The following is a 21,638-nucleotide window of genomic DNA, read 5'->3' as shown; positions in this document are numbered from 1 at the left end:
GCGTGGGGGCAGGGCAGGCAGGCAGGGAGCCTGCCCTGACCCCGGTGTGCGCCAGGCTGGACCTGCCCTCCTGAAACCCTCCTGCACCCCAACCCCCTGCCCTGAACCACCTCCAGCACCCTGCCCTGAGCTCCCTGTCGCACCCTGAACCCCTGGGGGCGGGGGGGGGAGTTGGGGTGGGGATTTCAGGGAAGGGGTTGGAATCGGGGCAGGGCCAGGGCAGTGGGGGGGGTGGTCAGTGGTGCAGCCCTCGGGCCAATATACTAGTCCTCATGTGGCCCTCGTGGTCATTTGAGTTTGAGACCCCTGGTTTAAAGTCAGAAGGGATCCCTGTGGTCATCTGTTTGACCTCCTGTATAGCACAGGCTATAGGCTTGCCCTGAATTAATTCCTGTTTGAACTAGGGCAAATCTTTTAGAAAAAACATTATTTAAAAGATAGAGAATCCACCGCAGCCCTTTGGTAAGCACTTCCAAAAGTGCTTTAATCCTCCCAGTTGAAAACATATGTCTTATTTGCAGTCTAAATTGGTCTAGCTTCAGATTCCAGCCCTTGGGTCTTGTTAGACTTTTTTCTCTTGGATTGGAGAGCCGTCTATCATATTTCTGTTCCCCATGTATGTACTTGTATAGTGTAATAGTCACCCTTTAATCTTCTCGTTGCTGAGCTAAATAGATTGAGCTCCTGGAATCTCTTACTGTAAGACATGTTCTGTAATTCTTCAATTGTTCTTGTGGCTCTTCTCTGAACCCTCTTAAATTTATCAACCTTCTTGAATTGCAGACCCCAGTATTGGACATAGTATTCCAGGAACAGTTGCACCAGTAACAGATCCTCTCTACTTCTACTTGATTCCCCTGTTTATGCATCCAAGGATTGCATTAGCCCTTCTATTCAAACATCACATTGGGAATTTATGTTCAGCTGATAATTACCATGGTCCCCAAGACTTTTTCAGACTCACTGCTTCCTAGAATAGAGTCTACTGTCTTGTATATATGGCCTACATTCTTTGTTCCTCGATGTGACTTTACATTTGTCCTTGTTGAAATTCATATTGTTTGCTTGCATGCAGCTTACCAAGCAGTCCAGATTGCTCTGTATCTGTGACCTGTCCTCTTGATTATTTACCACTCTCCTATCTTGTGTGTCATCTTGAAATGTCATCAGTGATGATTTTGTTTTATTCCAGGTAATTGAAAAAGATACCATGTAGCCTAGAGCTGAAATCAAACCCTGTGGCACCCAGCTAGAGAAACACCAATTTGATTTATAGATTTCAAGGCCAGAAGAGACTATTGTGATCATCTCATCTAACCTGCTTAAAACATAGGCCAGAGAACTTTTCTAAAAGCATCCGATCTTGATTTAAAAGTTGTCAGTGATGGTGAATCTTCCACAACCTTTGGTAAATTGTTTGTGGTTTAATTACCCTTGCTGTCAAAACAAACAAACAAACAAAAAAAACCCAAAAAAACCCTTGTCTTATTTCTGGTCTGAATTTGTCTAGCTCAGCAGATCTCACAACAAATTTTTTGGTGGCCTCAGAGTGCGACCACCAACTTTTGCTGGTGGCCGCTCTGACAGTTTTCCCTAAAATACTTAATTAACTCTAGGGAAAAACAAATAAATATGTACATATACATGTCCAAATCATTGTAATTTGTTTATGTAGGTTTTACTGAAGACTCAACAATAAAATAATATACAGTTGTCTCTATTCCTTACTGGACCTAAACAGAATAGACACACATACTGTTATGTTTTTTTAGTTTTTTTCTTTTTTACCCCAGACTTGCTAGCTAGTAAGCTTGCTACTATGAAAATTGGTAGTTGTATATTGGTTAATATCACTTTTCACAGCAGACTTACTCGGCCCCTGCAAGTTGGAGGGCAAATTAAGCCCTGTCTGGGGAGATAGATAGGGAATTGTGGAGGCCTGGAGGAGGCAGCATGGGTCAGGGCAATTAGTGGTGGGGAGGTGAGCCTGGGATTGGAGCCTGGGGTCCTGCTGGGGACTGGAGGAGGCAGTGGGATCAGGGGTAACATGGGAGGGCAAGCCCAGGGCCAGAGCCCGGTGGCTGTGGGATGGAGCCCACTGCCGCACAGCTAGGGCCTTCTGCCCACCTCCCTAGGGCTGACGCCCGAGCCCCACCACCCATAGGAAGGTGGAGAACTCATCCTGGTTGCCTGCTCCTCCACTGTTTGGGACTCCGGAAGGGGTAGGGACCAGGCCCTGGGGGAGGGGCCACTGCTTCCCCTCCCCCATCATCACCCAGGAGACTGTGGCCGCAAGAAAAGCCCCTGGTGGCTGCATACGGCCATGGTGGCCGCATTTGAGAGAGGCTGGTCTAGCTTCGGCTGCCAACCATGGAATCATGCTCTACCTATCTCTGCTAAATCGAAGAGCCTGTTGTTTAATATTTGTTCCCCATGTAGATACTTATAGATTATCAACTCACCCCTTAACCCTCTCTTGTTAAGATGAATAAGTTGGGCTCCTTGTCTGTCACTATAAGACCTGTTTTTTCATCCTTGAGTCATTCTTCTCAGAACTATCTCCAGTTTATCAACATATTTCTTGAATTGTGCAAAGCAGAACTGGACCCAGTAATCCAGTAGTGGTCACACCAGGGCCAAATACACAGGTAAAATAACCTCTTTGCTCCTACTTGAGATTCCCCTATTTATGCATCCAATGATCGCATTAACCCTTGTGGATACTGAATCTCATGGCTGGGAGCTCATGTTCAGCTGGTAATCCAGTACAACCCCCAGGTCTTTCTCAGAGTCACTGCTTCCGTGGATAAAGTCCTCCATCCTGTAAATATGGCGTACATTCTTTGTTCCTAGATGGATACATTTACATTTGTCTTTTAAAACACACACTGCTTGCTTGCACCCAGTTTTCCAAGCAATCCAGAATAAGTGACTTATCTTCTTCATTATTTACCACTTCTAATTTTTGTGTCATCTACGAGCTTTACCAGTGATGGTTTTGTTTTCGTCCATGTTGATAAAAATGTTAAATACCATAATGCCAAGGACAAATCCCCTGGAAGCACACTTGGTTGATGACGATTTCACTTTTACAATTACATTTTCAGACCCATCAGTTTGACAGGATTTTTATCCATTTAATATGTGCCATATTAAATTTATATTCTAGTTTCTCAATCAAAATACTTGTAGTATTAAGTAGGGATGTAAATACTGTTTAAAATGTTGTTTAAACGGTTAACCGATTGAGCAGCTGGGGTCGATGGGGCTGGGGTCGATGCGGCCAGCTGTGGTGCGGCTGGGGTCGTGGTTAACGATTAAGGCGGGTTAACCAGTAAGACTAATGCTTACCGATTAACCTTTTACATCCCAAGTACCAAGTTAAGTGACTTACAGAAGTCTAAGTATATTACATCAACACTATTACTTCCGATGAAGTGAGCTGTAGCTCACAAAAGCTTATGCTCAAATAAATTTTAGTCTCTAAGGTGCCACAAGTCCTCCTTTTCTTTTTACTATTATCTTTGTTACCCAAACTTGTAATATAAAAAAATAAATTTGACTATTTTCTATACAATATTGATTGTCCTATTATCTTCCTTTAATTCCTTATTAAGAGTCCTGTGTCAGCCATTCCATTATTTGCCTGATTGATTTTTGGTTCGGTGTTAGGCTGACTTGGCCTGTAGTTATCCAGGCTGTCCTATTTACCTTTTTAAATATTGGCACATTATCATAGAATCATAGAATATCAGGGTTGGAAGGGACCCCAGAAGGTCATCTAGTCCAACCCCCTGCTCAAAGCAGGACCAATTCCCAGTTAAATCATCCCAGCCAGGGCTTTGTCAAGCCTGACCTTAAAAACCTCTAAGGAAGGAGATTCTACCATCTCCCTAGGTAACGCATTCCAGTGTTTCACCACCCTCTTAGTGAAAAAGTTTTTCCTAATATCCAATCTAAACCTCCCCCACTGCAACTTGAGACCATTACTCCTCGTTCTGTCATCTGCTACCATTGAGAACAGTCTAGAGCCATCCTCTTTGGAACCCCCTTTCAGGTAGTTGAAAGCAGCTATCAAATCCCCCCTCATTCTTCTCTTCTGCAGGCTAAACAATCCCAGCTCCCTCAGCCTCTCCTCATAACTCATGTGTTCCAGTCCCCTAATCATTTTTGTTGCCCTTCGCTGGACTCTCTCCAATTTATCCACATCCTTCTTGAAGTGTGGGGCCCAAAACTGGACACAGTGCTCCAGATGAGGCCTCACCAATGTCGAATAGCTTTCTTCCAGTCCTCTGGAACTCTCCCTGTTATCCAAGACTTATTAAAAATCAATATTAATGGTCCAGAGAGGTTTCTAGACAGCTCTTTAAAAATTTTTGGAGGTAAGTTATTCAGACTTGCTCATTTTAAAATGTCTAGCATTAGTAGTTGCTGCTTAACGTCGTCTGAGTTACTACTGGAATTGAAGGTTTCATCATGACATGAGTGTTTGACTTTTTCCCAAATATAGAACAAATCTTTACTGAACGCTTCAGTCTTTTCTGCATTTTTGTTGCCAATTCTACCATTTCCATTTGGTAATGGTTTGGATCAAATACCAGTGTTAGCATACTTTTGGGTTTTTGTTTTTTGGGTTTTTTGTTTTTGGTATATTAAGAACCAGAACAAAACCTTATTGTCCTGAACTCTGCTAGCCATAGAGTTCTTCTGTTCTTTTGCTTCCTTTATCAATTTTCTATACTTTCTAGCATCTGGTTTATATTCATTGTCAACTTCCCCTTTCTTCCATTTGTTATATATGTGCTTATAGCTGCTTTCACTTCCATCTAAGACAGATTTTGGTCTTTTTTAAAGTGTGAGCTTTCTTGATTGTGGTTAAAGGTTTAGGCATTGCATTGACTGTCATGTGAGGGATGTGTTTGTCAACAGGTGATGAGGCTGGGTCTTTCCAGCTGTGTACTTCATTAAATAAGTCCATCCGGAGCTCTGACCCCACCACTCAGATTTGGCTGGTGACTTGTCCTTTTGGTTTCTGGATAGAGTACTTGATGGTGAATGGGATACTGCATGAATAAAAGTTGTGTGGTGTTAGAGTACTCCATAATATCCGTGATACCTCAGTCACCTCCAGAAGGTAGCAGTTCTCTTTTTCAGCCAGTTTCTTACAGTGGTAGAGGCTGGTGGCTGAGTCATGCTGCGTTGGGTGTGTTTTACAGCCAAGTGTTTAGGGCAGTGGTTTTCAGCCTGTGGTCCATGGACCCCGGGGGTCTGCAGACTATGCCTAAGATTTCCAAAGGGGTCCACACCTCCATTAAAAATGTTTAGGGTCCACAAATGAAAAAAGGTTGAAAACTCCTTGTTTAGGGAAATGCCAGCTTAAACAGGCCCATCTGGCAGCATGCTCTTCCATAATCAGAGTCCCTTCTCTGAGAATTATGCACCCCAACAGCTATTGGGAGTTGACAATTGTGCTGTCAGCTCAAGTATCCCAGATGAGCATGGCAAGCAAGTTCTCCAGCAGGCTGGGAAGAAAGACCATGATGTATATCTTTAAATACTGGCATGGCATCGGCATTACAGTGATGAGGCCCAGATAAGCCCTGAGGTAGGAGTAACTGGGCTATAATGAGATTACTAGTCTGTTTGAACTGGAATAGTGCCATGTCCAAAGGAGGTTGTCAGCAAGTTCTGTGTGAAAAGGAGCTTTTAGTTATGTCATGTTCAAAGCTAGCTTTGATGGTTTCATCTTATCCGTCAGAATGTTCATTACTCAACATTAACTTTATGCTATGCTCTCTGGGATCTTAAAGTGGTGCAGCGAGTTGCCCAATTTGAGAGAGTATCAGTAGAAGTCAAAAGGGATCATTATGAAAATCCAGTCTGACCCCCCGCATCACACCAGCTAGAATGCCTCACCCAGTAGTTCCTGCATCAAGCTGTGAGTTCTGTTTGAGTTGTAACAGATCTTTAAAAGGATCTCCAGCCTTGATTTAAAGATTCCAAGTGAGGGAGAATCCACTATGTCCTTAGGTAAGTTGTTCCAGTGGTTGGTTACGCTCACTGTTTTTCATATTTTTTTTTTTAAGTGACCCATATTTCTAGTCTGGATTTCTTTAGCTTCAGGTTTGAGCTGTTGGATCTTGTTCTGCCTTCTTTCCTAGTTTGACAAGTAGTCTGTTGCTGTGATGACATGCTTGCATTCTTTATGGATGGTGTCTATATCAGCCTTTCTGTGGTTTTCCCAGGACAGACGTCAGGCTAACTGGTCTGTAGATACGTGGCTCGTAAAGGTTTACCCGTTGTAAACCCTGGCAGCACTTTTCCAGTCCTCTGGAATGTCTCTGGTGTTCTAACATTTGTAAAACATCAATATTAATGGTTCAGAGAGCTCCTCAGCCAATTACCCTAGTCCTGCAGATTTAAAAACACTTAATTTTAACTGTTTCAGTGTATTATCCTCCCGGTTTACTGTTGAAGCTTGAATCTGAAGTTTTATCTTGATTGAGAAACTCTGCTTGATTTGCCCTCTGAAGTACCTGGACTGAACTGAATGTCTGAATTCTAGCTGTTGTTCCAAAGAGGTGCACATCTCCTTGTTCAACATTTAAGGCCATGTTCTCTCTTACTCAAGGTCACTATTTTATTGATATGTTATAATTACCACTTCACAGGAATTGGGGTTTGAAATCACAGTGCCTTCTGGCAATTGTGAACATTCTGAATAATAACCTGATGAGGTATGATAGCCCTGTGAGTGGGTAAGGCAATGATTTATCAGAATTGAAGGTGCAACTTAGCCTGGCTGAAGCGAAAGAGATGTGATTTCTTGGGCAATGCTGCACAGTACCTAAAGTGTAAAGTGATCCAGTGTAATGGCCATGTTTGGGCATTGCCCGTCAATTTCTTTTGTCCTTGTTCAGTGGGAGAGTGCCCTTCGAATGGGTCAGGCCATGACATTTGAGTGAAGTGCTTTTCTTTTTATATGATCTTGTGCAGGGGCATGTAGCTGCTGCAGTTGGTCCACTTGTTGCCATGTTAGTTATGAATGAAACTAGAAAGAGCAGTGGTTTTGTTCCCAAAGTCCGGACCCTTTGTTTTTCAAGCATTACGTTACTCTGGTGTTGCACGCTGAAAATGTATTCTTTCAGATTCATGGTTGTCTGATAATTAATCCAGCTCGCTGCCTGTAACTGCATTTTGCACTATTTTGGGGATTGTAACACTTAACTGGATGGGTCTTCTGCACAATCTTCACCCTCTGGCTTGATACCTTGAACAGAATGAGTTGATTTCTGTGCATGAGCTTTTGCTGGTTAACTGTCTTCAGTTTATTGCAAACTGAAAAGATCATCTCAGCACTGTTGGTCTGCACCCCTTAAGGTAGATCTCCCATGTGACAGCATTTGGATGTAAAATGTTTGGGTTCTCAAAATGCGGCAGGTGCTCAGTTTGCACCTTTGAGATGTTTCCTCTCCAGCTTTGATTCCACACTTAATGGCTGTAAACTTCACTTTGTCACAGTGGCTCTGAAGTGTGGTGTTTAGATGTTGCTTGTAATTATTAGAATTGGGAGCACTGGCTGTTGGGAGGAGTTGAGAGGCTGGGAGAAAGCTACAGAGGGTGCAGCAGCAGCTGGTAAAGAGGTTTCCACTTTGAAAATAAAGCCCTTTTGAAGCTTGTTAGTACCTTGCCTGGTTGATACAACATGAAGTCATGTTCTCCAAGTCTCCGATGCCCTCTTTTCACAGCTCACTCCATTCATGAACCTTGATGCAGCTGGATTAATGTCCATGCTTTGGCAGATGTATGCAAGTGTGAGAGACAGCTTAAGAACATAAGAATGGTCATACTGGGCCAGACAAATGGTCCATCTAGCCCAGTATCCCATCTTCTGACAGTGGCCAGTGTGAGGTGCTTCAGAGGGAATAAATAAGAGGGCAATTTCTAGTGATCGTCCCCTGTCATCCTTTCCTGGCTTCTGGCAGTTGGAGGTTCACAGACACCAGAGCATGTGGTTGGGTCTCTGGCCATCTTGGCTAATAGCTGTTGATGGACCTATCCTCCAGGAACTTACTAGTTCTTTTTTGAACCCAGTTATACTTTTGATCTTCACCATATCCTATAGGAATGAGTTCCACAGGTTGACTGCATTGCGAAGAACTTTGTTTGTTTTAAACCTGCTGCCTGTTAATTTCATCAGATGACCCCTAATTTGTATGTTAGGTGAAGGGGTAAATAACACTTATTCACTTTCTCCACACCACTCATGATTTTATTAGACCTCTTCATATCCCCTCTTAGTCATCTTTTCCAAGCTGAGCAGTTTCTTTTTTTAATCTTTCCTTATGTGGACACACTTCCATACCCCTAATCGTTTTTGTAGCCTTTCTCTGTACTATGTCAAATTCTAATATATCTTTTTTTGAAATAAGGTAACCAAAAGTGAACACAGTATTCAACGTGTAGGCATACCATAGATTTTTGTAGTGGCATTATGATATTTTCTGTTGTCTTATCTATCCCTTTCCTAATGGTTCCTAACATTGTTAGCTTTTCTGACTGCTGCTGCTGCACATTGAACAGTTTTCAGAGAATTATCCGGGTGCTTCCAAGAATACTTCCTTGAGTGGTAACTACTAATTTATACCCCATCATTTTGTATGTATAGTTGGGATTATCTTTTCCAAAATGCATTTCTTCGTATTTATCAACATTGAATTTCATCTACTACTCTGTTGCCTAGTCATCCAGTTCAGTGAGTTTCCTTTGTGACTCTTCGCAGTCGGGTTTGGGCTTACCTAATTTGAGTAATTTTGTATTCTCTGAAAATCTTGCCAACTCACTATTCACTTTCTTTTCCAGGTCATTTGTGAATATGTTGAACGGAACTGGTCCCAATATAGATCATTGGGGAACCCCACTATTTACTTTTTTCTCCACTGTGAAAATTGTCTCTTCGTTCCTACCCTTTGTTTCCTATATTTTGACTAGATACTGATCCATGAGAGGACCTTCCCTCTTATCCCCTGTCTGCTTACTTTGCTTAAGGGTCTTTGGTGAGGGACCTTGTCAAAGGCTTTCTGAAAGTCCAAGTTACACTATCCACTGGATCACCCTTGTTTACATGCTTGTTGACTCCCTCAGAGAATTCTAATAGATTGGTGAGGCATGATTTCCCTTTACAAAAGTCATGTTAACGCTTCCCCAACATATTGTGTACATCTACATGTCAAATAATTCTGTTCTTTACTATCATTTCAACTAATTTGCGTGATGCTGAAGTTAAGGCTTACTGGCCTCTAACTGCCAGGATCGCCTCTGGAGTCCTTTTTAAAAATTGGTGTTACATTAGCCATCCATCAGTAATCTGCTACAGAAGCTGATTTGAGCGATAGGTCAGATACCACAGTTAGTAGTTCTGCAATTTCATTTTTGAGTTCCCTCAGAATTCTTGGGTGAATTGCATCTGGTCCTGGTGACTTATTACTGTTTATCAGTTTGTTCCAAAACAACCTCTTGACACCTCAACCTGGGGGAGTTCCTCCATTTTTTTCATCTAAAAAGAATGGCTTGAGTGTGGGCATCTCCCCGACATTTTCTGCAGTGAAGTCCGATGCAAAGAATTCATGTAGCTTCTCTACAGTGGCCATGTCTTCCTTGAGTGCTACTTTAGCACCTTGATTGGCTGGTAATCCCACTGACTACTTTGGCAGGCTTCCTGCTTCTGATAAAATTACAAAAAAAGTGCTCTTAGTTTTTCTCTTTAGGTAACACTGGTTTTCCACTTATGAAGTAACTCCCTTCTCTTCATGTGCCAGTATATTTATGTCTGCATCTGTAATTTTCACTCCATGCATCTGAAGAAATGGGGTTTTTACCCACGAAAGGTTATACTCTTAAAATTTTAGTCTCTAAGCTGCCACAAGTACTCCTGTTCTTTCTTCAGGTAATTGTTCTTCAAATCCTTTCTTGCTCTGCTTTATTATACTTTTACTCTTGACTTGCCAGAGTTTATGCTCCTTTTTATCTTCCTTGCTAGGATTTGACTTCGAGTTTTTAAAGAATGTCTTTTTGCCTCTGCCTCTTCTTCTCTGCTGTTTAGCCATGGTAATTTGGTTTTGAGGCATACATTTAGTTTGAGCTTCATGTTGGTTTTTAAATAGAATAATAGAATATTAGGGTTGGAAGAGACCTCAGGAGCTCATCTAGTCCAATCCCCTGCTCAAAGCAGGATCAACACCAACTAAATCATCCCAGCCAGGGATTTGTCAAGCCGGGCCTTAAAAACCTCTTAAGGATGGAGATTCCACCACCTCCCCAGGGTACCCATTCCAGTGCTTCACCACCCTCCGAGTGAAAAAGCTTTTCCTAATATCCAACCTAAACCTCCCCCACTGCAACTTGAGACCATTGCTGCTTGTTCTGTCATCTGCCACCACTGAGAACAGTCGAGCTCCATCCTCTTTGGAACCCCCTTTCAGGTAGTTGAAGGCAGCTATCAAATTCCCCCTCACTCTTCTCTTCTGCAGACTAAATAAGCCCAGTTCCCTCAGCCTCTCCTCATAAGTCATGTGTTCCAGTCCCCTAATCATTTTTGTTGCCCTCTGCTGAACTCTCTCCAATTTATCCACATCCCTTCTGTAGTGGGGGGACGAAAACTGGATGCAGTACTCCAGATGAGGCCTTACCAGTGCTGAATAGAGGGGAATAATTACTTTCCTCGATCTGCTGGCAATGCTCCTACTAATACAGCACTGTCAAGGTTCCTTCCCCACTCTGAACTCTAGGGTACAGATGTGGGGACCTGCATGAAAGACCCCCTAAGCTTATTCTTACCAGCTTAGGTTAAAAACTTCCCCAAGGTACAAACTTTGCCTTGAACTCTATGCTGCCACCACCAAGCGTGTTCAACAAAGAACAGGGAAAGAGACCACTTGGAGACAACTTCCCCTCCAAATATCCCCCCAAGCCCTACACCCCCTTTTCTGGGGAAGGCTTGATAAAAATCCTCACCAATCTGTACAGGTTAACACAGACCCAAACCTTTGGATCTTAAGAACAATGAAAAATCAATCAGAAAATCAATTAGAAGAAGAATTTTAATTAAAGAAAAGGTAAAAGAATCACCTTTGTAAAATCAGGATGGTAAATACCTTACAGGGTAATCAGATTCAAAACATAGAGAATCTCTCTAGGCAAAACCTTAAGTTACAAAAAGACACACAAACAGGAATATACATTCCATCCAGCACAGCGTATTTTACCAGCCATTAAACAAAAGGAAATCTAACGCATTTCTAGCTAGATTACTTACTAACTTTACAGAAGTTCTGAGTCTGCATTCCTGATCTGTTCCCAGCAAAAGCATCACACAGACAGCCAGACCCTTTGTTTTTCCCCCCGTTCCCGATTTGAAAGTGTCTTGTCTCCTCATTGGTCATTTTGGTCAGGTGCCAGTGAGGTTACCGTAGCTTCTTAACCCTTTACAGGTGAAAGGGTTCTGCCTCTGTATACAGAAAGGTGGTTACCTTTCCCTTTATTTTATGACAAGCCCAATATGCCATTATCCTTCTTGGCAACAAGGGCACACTGCTGACTCATATCCAGCTTCTTGTCCACTGTAATCCCCAGGTCCTTTTCTGCAGAACTGCTACTTAACCAGTCGGTTCCCAGCCTGTAGCAGTGCATGGGATTCTTCTGTCTTAAGTGCAGGTCTCTGCACTTGTCCTTGTTGAACCTCATCAGATTTCTTTTGGCTCAATCCTCCAATTTGTCTAGGTCACTCTGGACCCTATCCCTACCTGCCAGCATATCTACCTCTCCCCGCAGCTTAGTGTTATCTGCGAACTTGCTGAGGGTGCAGTTAATCCCATCACCAAGATCATTAATAAATGTTGAACAAAACATGCCCCAGGACCGACTCCTTGGGCACTCCGCTCGATACCGGCTGCCAACTAGATATCGAGCCGGTAGCTTCCATGCAGTTTGCAGGCATTTCACCCTTGTGACTGTTCATTTTAACTTAAGTTTAACTAGTTTCCTCAGTTGTGTGGTTCCTGTTTTTCTTGTTTAAATGCTACTGTGGTGTGTTTCTTTTGGCATTTCCCCCCCTACACAGATGTTAATAGCTACCATAATGTAATTATATTTACTGACCAGTTCAGCTATGCTCAGCTCTTAGGCCAGAACTTGTGCTCTTCTTAGGACTAAATCAAGAGCTGCCTCTCCCCATGATCCTTGGCAAATTGTTCCAATGGTTAATTATCCTCACTGTTAAAAATTTACATCTTATTTCCAATGTGAACTTGTCTATCTTCAACTTCCAGCCACTGGATTATGTAAAGAGAGCTTTACAAAGCAGATGAGTTTGGTTAACCCAGCAAACGAATCCCTGGTTATCGCTCCAGTATCAAGTCTAGATGTTTCTTATAGGAAGTGTCAGTCCTCATAGTAGGGACCATCCTTGAATGTTTGGGATGTTTCTGCAATGCTGTGTGGGCTGTAAATAAAAACAATCACTCCTCCTTCTTACTCTGCTGCCAGCCTGAGCTCAGCATGGCAAAGGTATGCGGCTTGTCTCCACCCCAACCCTTCCCTCCTTCTCTCTATCACTTGCTCTTCGTGCCTCTTCTGGCAGTTCAGATGTTAAAGGTCCATTGCCCCTGAAAAGGGGTCAGTATTCAACAGTTTGTTGCTTTAACTGGATTTACCAAACAGTTCAGTTTAAACACAGCACTGGATTAGTTTAGGTTAAAAATAAAACAGGTTTAACTACAAAGAGCTAGATTTTAAGTGAGTACAAGTATAAGGGATTAAAGTCAGAAATGGTTACAAGAGAAATAACTATGTTTTAGCTACTAGAAAGCATTTTAACAAGCTAGACATGGTTCAAGGTAAAATCCTTACCATATTTTCCCAGCAACAGGGCTGACCAAATTTTCAGGTTCGGATCCCTTTCTCTCCCACACCCCCCGCCCCACCCCCCCAAAAAACCCCAAAAAACAAAAACAAAAAACCCCAAAGGGCTGGTTCCTTTGTTTGTGAAAGAGAGAAAGAGCTTGGGGTTTTCTGCCCCTTTCCTTTATAGTCCAGTGAACCTTTTGAAGTGGATTCTTCTGAAAGTACCCCTCAAAGCAAAGTTTATTCAAACAGTAGAGATGATGACATGGAGTCTGTTGAAGAAGGGTCCATGCTCTTCTTACCTATGTTTGCTGAAATGCAAATTTGCTTTGTCTCCTGCCATCTCGTCTCCCTTCAGTCTCAAGGATCCTGTTCATTACCTATATGTAAACTGAGGTAAAGACACCCTGAAGAAAGAAATGTATTTCTGCCTGGGCAGGCCTGTGAGATTTTGGACATATGCTAAGACCATCTTACAGGGGGATTTCATAACTTTGTATGTAATGTTGCTTCATATATTTCACCATGCTGTTATCAACAAGTGAGTTATTAGTTTTCAAATATTTCAAGTAGGGATGTAAATATTGTTTAAAAAGTTAACTGTTGAAACGATTAAAAATGTTGTTTAAATGGTTAACCATTTAAGCGGCTGGGGCCCATCTGGCCAGCGTACCGAGGGCTGGGCCTGCTCCGGCCGGGCGGTGCTGCTTGGGGTTAATGGTTAAGGTGGTTAACCTGTAAGACTGTGCTTATTGGTTAACCTTTTACATCCCTAATTTCAAGGCATATTTTGTATAAAGATGATTACAGTGTAGTGTATATAGGGTATGAATACAGGGGTGCTTTTGGTCACACATGGCTCTTTGCTTAATCCTATCTAGTTATCAGCATCCTTCTGAAACTGTAGGCATTGTTCCCAGTATTCCAGTAATAATTGCCCCATTGCCAAATAGAGGTAATATAATGACCTGACTCCTACTTAAGCATCCAGGTTTTGCCCTGGAACCTCACATTCAGCTGATTATCCACTATGACCCTCAAATCTCTTTGAGTCACTGCTTCCCAGGATAGAGTCCCCCATCCTGTAAGTATGGCCTGGATCCTTTGTTCCTGGGTGCATGACGTCCTATTAAAACACACATAGTTGGTTTGCATCCAGTTTACCAAGTGATCCAGATTGCTGTGTATCAGTGACCTAACTTCCTCATTATTTACCACTCCCTCAGCTTTTGTCACCTGCAAACTTTATCAGTGATTGTTTTCATCCAGTTTATTAACAAAAATGTTAAATACCCTAGGTCAAGAGCCAGTCCTTGTGGGACCCCACTAGAAATGCACCTATTGGAGGATTCCCCATTTTCAATTACATGTTGAAGTCTATCAGCCAATTTTTAATCATTTTTTCGTCTCATAGAATCATAGAATATCAGGGTTGGAAGGGACCCCAGAAGGTCATCTAGTCCAACCCCCTGCTCAAAGCAGGACCAATTCCCAGTTAAATCATCCCAGCCAGGGCTTTGTCAAGCCTGACCTTAAAAACCTCTAAGGAAGGAGATTCTACCACCTCCCTAGGTAACGCATTCCAGTGTTTCACCACCCTCTTAGTGAAAAAGTTTTTCCTAATATCCAATCTAAACCTCCCCCACTGCAACTTGAGACCATTACTCCTCGTTCTGTCATCTGCTACCATTGAGAACAGTCTAGAGCCATCCTCTTTGGAACCCCCTTTCAGGTAGTTGAAAGCAGCTATCAAATCCCCCCTCATTCTTCTCTTCTGCAGGCTAAACAATCCCAGCTCCCTCAGCCTCTCCTCATAACTCATGTGTTCCATTCCCCTAATCATTTTTGTTGCCCTTCGCTGGACTCTCTCCAATTTATCCACATCCTTCTTGAAGTGTGGGGCCCAAAACTGGACACAGTACTCCAGATGAGGCCTCACCAATGTCGAATAGAGGGGAATGATCACGTCCCTCGATGTGCTCGCTATGCCCCTACTTATACATCCCAAAATGCCATTGGCCTTCTTGGCAACAAGGGCACACTGCTGACTCATATCCAGCTTCTCGTCCACTGTCACCCCTAGGTCCTTTTCTGCAGAACTGCTGCCTAGCCATTCGGTCCCTAGTCTGTAGCTGTGCAAGACTGTGTAGTCTGTGTAGCTCATGTTGAAGTTGTATTCTAGTTTTTAATCAAAAAGTCATGGAGTACCAAGTCAAATGTCTGCAGAGGTCTGTTACCGCAACAGTAGTAATTTTATCAGTCAAACTTATAAATTTGTCATAAAGCTATCAGATTAGTTTGAAAGATCTGTTTTCCTTAAACTTATATTGATAGGAATTAATTAATTAGATTATCCTTGTTAATTCTTACTTGAGTCCCATATCAGCTGTTCCATTATTTTGGCCAGGATCAGTGTCAGACGGACAGGGCTATAGTTACCCAGGTCATCCCGTCTGCCCGCTTTAAACATTGGCACAAGATGAGCTTTCTTCCAGTCCTTGGAACTTCTCTCCTGTTCTCAGAATGATTGAAAACCACCATTAATTGAAAGGTGTCTAACTTTAGTAGTGGCTGTTTCTAGTCATCGGGGAATTACTATTGGAATGGGAAGTATTTCATCATGATATGAGATGACATCTGTTTTTACTGAACAAATTGATTGTACATGTCTACATCTCATTCTAGTAATGGACCAGTGCCGTTGTTAGGTTTCTTTTTGTTCCAATAGACATCAACAATGAGGAATGAGAAACTCCCGGGCAGGTCATGGGAGTCGGGATTCCAGTCAGGACTGGCTCCTCCCAGTGACCAAGCCCTCTCGCCACTGCTGTCTAGAGGGCCACATAGCTATCCAGTTACTATGCTTACAGGTACTGTGTAAGGACCCAAATGGAAACCCTAGCTTGGCAAACCCCAGGTCTTTGGCCCCACATGGGGAGGTCCTTGCTTTTAGACCATATTAGAAATATGGTCCCTTCAGTAGCACAGTGCCCCTAGCCCTCTCTGGGCATTGTTTTGGTGCTGATTCATGACCAACTGGCATGTGCTGAATCGCCACCACTCTGCAGCGGTTGCCGTCCTGATTTGGCCATGAGCTTTTTCATCTCCATCACTTCTCCAGGTCTCCTGTACCTCATGACTGGCTCGGCAGGGCAGTGTTGATGATTCACTCATCTAGCTCTCGCCTCACTGGGGTTCTGGTGAACAGGAGGAATCTACTATCAATCCGTAGATCTGTGGATGAGACCCTTAACCGTGGGGGCTTGTCCATGCTGCTTGTGTGAACACATCCTCAGGAGGGGAACCAGCCTGACTTCGGTCAGCTGCTGCTCTCCACAGTTGCTCTCTGTGTTGCTGCAGGGTCCGTGCACTCAGGACATGCCTTGCGATTGGCACTCTACTAAGTCCAGGGTTTCCTCATAGTGTGAACTGCCGCATGCTTGGTACAAGGGTGTGCTAGCCTCATGTGGTCTTTAATTTGCTATCCCTTTGACTGCTCTGGACAGCTTTTCCTGTGAGAACGTTATCTTTCTGACAGTTTATAGGCATGTCTGATGTTTCCTAAGAGCAGCAAAGCAAATGCATCTGACTTCTCTGAGCATATTCTGTGGTGTGGCAGTACTCCTAGGGATTTCTGTCCTGGCTCAGTCCCAACGGTATCTTTAGGTCAAGTGGGTATACAACAGCTATGGGCTGAGGGTGGGAGACGACGTCGCTTCTGCTTCGCTTGGTGACAGCCTTCGCTTTGTCTTTCCCTTACCTGGGAGCGCAAGCCACTCCTGCTGCAGCGAGCTCTTCTTTACCAACTGTGCTAACGAAGTCCTCAGGTGAGGTTCTCCCATGGCTGCCATGCTGATCCCCCTTCCTATTAGTGAATCATCAGTGAACACTGAGGTTTAGCTAATGATGTTGGGCTGCGAAGCAAAAGTAGTTGCATTGTATTTACACAAAACCCAACCGCTCTTTTAAAAGAGCCTGTGAATTAGTTTGGCCCAAGTTTGTAGGCCTGTCATTGGAAGTGGTCCCTGCCGGGTACTGTCCCCTCTGCTCATGGCTCCTATGAGGTTACACCTCTGTTTAGAACTGAGTTGGATAAAGGAGGGAGGGGAGGCTGAAGCACAAGGGTGTTGTCTTTGTTCTTCCCCCACTCCATGGGGGTACATATCTCTGCTCTGCAGGCTCTCCACTGTAGTAGAAGGAGGGCCTGAGACTTACGGCCTTGTAGCAGAGGCCTGGTATGAGGCCTGGGCTAAAGTAGTGGTCAAAACTTTGCTGATATAAAGCAGAGTCAGGTTGTGAGTTATGCAGGGCCTGCTCACAATCTGGCAAACAAAGGGCTGATATTGCAGAAATGCACCTTCCTAAGAAGTGCTGGACACAGAGCACGCACGCAAACATATTCCAGAAGGGTCATACCAGAACACCTTGATATCAACACATTCCCTGAAGATAACAGGAACACGCTGACCCATCCTAAAGATAGTCAGGATGACCGTGTGATGGATAGACATGTACAAGGTGATGGGTGGTAACTGGCTACATCAAAGGGTGTCAACTAACTATGTCAAAGGGGCAGTACGTAACTTGTTTCTATGGATGTATAAAATGGAACCTCAAAGGGAGTGTCTCTGGCCAGCCTAGAGGGGAATGGAAAAACCAGCCATTCACTGAGCTGTGTCCATTGTCATGGGCTTACATGTCTTAATCTCCTCAGTCTGCCAGGTGCTATTACTGCACTTCGACAATAAATCGGGGCGGGTGCCTTTGCTCCTTAATGGATCTTGTGGTCATTGGGTGGTTCGCTTGAGGTCTGCTGTGCCAGCTGTCTGTGCAGAGCTGGGACAGCACGTGGAGAACACATACACACAGCCCAACATCTGACCACACACTCTGCCTGTTGTGGAAGGTGCCTCATGTGGTTTGTTCTTTGCAGTCATGGTCTCTGTTCAGGCAGAGACTTGGATAGTAGGGGGCCCATTTGACTACTTCTGTGCGGTGCCTTAGCCTGCCCTTGTGAAACAGACATCTGTGAAAGCTGCAGGGGCGCTACTTGGAACAAGGTATATCCTTTGCTGTGATGCTGGTGCCTGTTTGGTGTTGGTGTACTGTCTGTGTTGCTAGTATCTTGCACTGTTTGCCTCCTGTTCCTAGTGTTGGTAAGTTTCCCTGTAGTACTGTGTGAGGGAGGAAGCTGTTTATAGCAGGAATGGGAGCAGCTGGAGTGTTACTAGAGAGGTCCCTGTTGTTTCAGTCCTTCATTCTGCTTCGGAGTCTCTGTTCTGGCAGGAGCACTGGGGTCTGCTCCTGCTCCTCTGTGCATCCCCTTGGGCATATTGCTGCACAGGAGAGGGTCACATGTCCCGTCATTGGTAAGCTGCTTTGCTTTTCCCCTTGGGAGATTTAGGGAGCCCAGGAGCTGCCAGTATGGCTCAGGTCCATAATCCATATCATCCAGTGGCCGGAGCCAGGTGCTCCAAAGAAAGATATAAGAAGCCTCCTAATCCCTGGTAGTTACAGATTAGTTTAACCTGCAAAGCAGGTGGTTTAATCTTCCTTCCAGAACTATTGTTAATTATGAAGACACTGGATATTCTTGTGACCCAGGTAAATGTCCAGTCCCTCTTTAAATCTTGGTAGCTTCTTGGCCTCAAGGACTTCCTGCAGCAGAGAGTTTCACAAGCTAATTACTCTTTGTGTGAAAAAGTACTTTATCGGTTTTGAAAATCCCACCTATATTAATCTCATTGAATGTCCCTGTGTTTTTGTGTTATGAACCAGGGAGAACAGATTCTCCTAACCTCCCTTCTTTAGACGGTTCATTATTTTAGACTTCTGTCATGTTCTCTTGCATTTATCTCTTAAACTCTCTCCAGAGCAGTTTTCCCAAGCCCTTGATCATTCTCGTCATCCTTCTCTGAACCCCCTCTAATTTTGCAGTGCCCTTGCATGACCAATCCTGCATGTAGTATACAGATGAGGCTGCATCCTTGATTACATGAAGGCAGAATATTTTAATATTCTCTATGCCATTCCTTATGCATCCTAATATTGTTTTTGTTTTTCTTGACTGCAGCTGCGCATTGAGTTGTCTCCAGTGATGACATCCTTCTTCTCCTAGTTCTGTTCTCTTGTTGCAGAGCACTCTGTTCATTCATAGAAACACGGATATAAGAGATGAAAACACCCTGTTAGGTCCTGGCCCCTGGGAGCCTGGGGCAGGATTGTATCTACAGTCTGTTCTCCAAGGCTTTTCTGCAGCCCAAGTGACAGGGCTTTCTTGAGGCTGTTGACTAGTCTGAGCTCACTCAGTGTGAAATTCCTTTTAGTTTCTTCCTGTTGTTCCTCCTTTTGGAATAGAACAATCTCTACCTTTTTGAAACAAGCACTGTGTGGAGTCTCCCATTCAAACAGAAATATTTTAAAATTCTGCGTATTTTATTTATCAAAATAATAGTCACACCTATTTCAAAATACCTGTCAGCAAGTATATTTGTAACAGTTGACGACAAAAAAGATTCTGGACATTTTTTGGCAAATAGATTCCTTACTAGGCATATTAATACAGACCTTTGAGTAACTCAGTTAAACTACAATACAGAAATGTATTACGCACACCCCTCAAAAACAGGGCAAATGTTTGGGGAGAGGGAAGTAATTGCTAGATGGGAGCCTGGGAGCAAACCTGGAGGGTTGTTGGGTGTGGGTGGAAGAAGAATGGAACAGGGTTTTTTGGGGAGCCTTCCCCATGCAGACTTGGCTGATCCCTAGCCTCTCCCATTCAGTCAGGCACATCTGCCCCTGTCCCCATGTTGCCCTGCACCCCCACTCCCATTCAGCCCCCACCCCAGTCCATTCCCCCCACTAGCCCTTTTGAACCCCAGTCTTTGACCCTCCCAGCAGCTCCGTGTGCCCTGTTCTCTGTGTCTCCCCCCATATCTCATGCCTCCTCACCTGGCCTCGTGGGCATGGTGCTGTGAGGAACGCAGACTCTGACCCCTCCCTATTGGCGGCTGACTGCTATGGCTGGTGAGCTGGCTGTCCTCTGTTCTGGCACCACAGCAGCACCTGGTGGCTGAAAGGCATAACTGCAGAGCCTCTCTGGCAGAGTGTATTTTCTGCCGAGAGAAAAAACAAATCTGCAGGGGACATGAATTCTGCGCATGCACAGTGACGCAGAATTCTCCCAGGAGTAACTAGTGGGAGAACGTTCCGAGTTAAGTGTTGCTACTTTGTAGGATTGTGGGTGGGAGGGTGTGGATGCCCTGTCACAAGGAGATGAGGTAGTGTTGGGAGGACTTTGGTGCAGGAGTGGCTGTGCTCCAGGGAGGGGTGAGTGCTAGAAAGGAGGGAACCCTTGTGTTCTCTATTTACCTTGATTTTTCCTCCCCACAGCTTGCGGGGCTAATGTTTAGACTGCTGTTCCTTCTTGGAAACTTGTCCATAATCCCCTAATGGAGCGAGTTGTCTCAGGAGCTTATCCCCTCCCCTCGGAAGTCCCACGTGCTCATGCTGCTCTGCTTGCCCTCACTGCTGGCTTTGGTGCCATGTTGCAGCTGCCGGTAGGCCGAGTGCTCCTGGCAGAGGCCTCCTGCAGGCATCCATAGGTAGACCCACAGAGGCACTGGGCTGGCTGGGCCTTCTCCATCAGGGTATCTGTTCTCTGTACTGGTGGTCTTTGTGCTTGGCTCTGCCCTACTGAGAGACCCCTCTGAGCAGAGCAGAATCTGTACCAGCAACAACTTGTTGGCCATGGAACAAGTAGCCTCGTTGCAGAGCTGTCAATCTGTCTGAAACTCAGTGCCTCTGTAGCCAAGCTTCAAGTGGCTGAATGCTGTGGATCTGAGCTGGGAGCCTTCAGGCTTGGTTGTAAACTTGAGAGGCCTTGCTTAGCTGCTGCTTCCTCTGCAGGAACCAGGGACTCCACAGTTGCTGTTTGAGCCCAAGACCAGGTCTCCTCAGTGAGTGTGCAGTCAAGGGAACAGGGTAGAGAAACATTCCAGTGCCCCTCTGCTCTCCCGTGCATGGGGAAGGAGCTCCCACCTCCGTGTGAGATGAGGGAGCTGGTGCCTGGGGTCAGTATGCACAGCTGTGCCGTCCCCCTGAGCAGCCTGGGGCCCAGCTGGCAAGGATTACTGCATTGTAAGCGTCTGTGACTCTCTTCCAGTGGCACCAGACACCATCAACAACCATGTGAAGACGTGTCGTGAGGAGCAGAAGAACCTGCACTTCTTCGCCCCAGAGTACGGAGGTACAGTACAGCAGCACAGTGCCCGCAGGCCTTGGGTGTGGTATGGCTGGCCTGTGTCTTGCTAGTAGCCGGTCTGTGGGTGGCTATTACCTGCATATCCCATGAGAGGCTGCAGCTAAGGGGAGCTAATGCTACTCCCCTTGGGGCTGCGTGGCCTTGATCTGCAGCCACTGGGAGCCCTTGTCCCTGGAATAGCAGTGGAGGGGAGGGGTCTGCAGGATTTCACTGCCTGGTGTGGCAGCTCCTAGTGCTCTAAGGTGCTGGGCCTGTCCTGTTGGGGACTGACTGTGGAGCCTTGTTCCTGTGTTACAGAAGTCACCAATGTCACCACTGCTGTGGACATCTACTCCTTCGGGATGTGTGCGCTTGAGGTGAGTGGGCAGGGCTCCTCTTGTCTTAGCGGGAAGGGAGATGGCATGGGGGTATGTTCTGGGCACGGGGAGGGATGTCTGAGTGAAACAAGAATCCTCTCTGTTGGAGTTACTCATTA

General features: G+C 44.7%; 1 protein-coding gene across 1 annotated transcript in view; it reads left to right on the top strand.

Annotated features, from left to right (window-relative positions):
- The window catches only part of NRBP1 (nuclear receptor binding protein 1), a 78,567-nt gene that overhangs the window by 40,723 nt on the left and 16,206 nt on the right, over positions 1-21,638 (top strand). Inside the window, exons 8-9 of the mRNA XM_084624302.1 lie at positions 21,065-21,148; positions 21,461-21,519. Of these exons, the coding sequence (XP_084480428.1) occupies positions 21,065-21,148; positions 21,461-21,519 (143 nt within the window). The remainder of the gene's footprint in view (positions 1-21,064; positions 21,149-21,460; positions 21,520-21,638) is intronic.

This window comes from Lepidochelys olivacea, assembly GCF_965140295.1.
Source record: "Lepidochelys olivacea isolate rLepOli2 genome assembly, chromosome: 3".
Lineage (NCBI taxonomy): Eukaryota > Metazoa > Chordata > Testudines > Cheloniidae > Lepidochelys > Lepidochelys olivacea.
The sequence above is the reverse complement of the archived record's forward strand: the minus strand, read 5'-3'. Positions and strand labels throughout refer to the sequence as shown.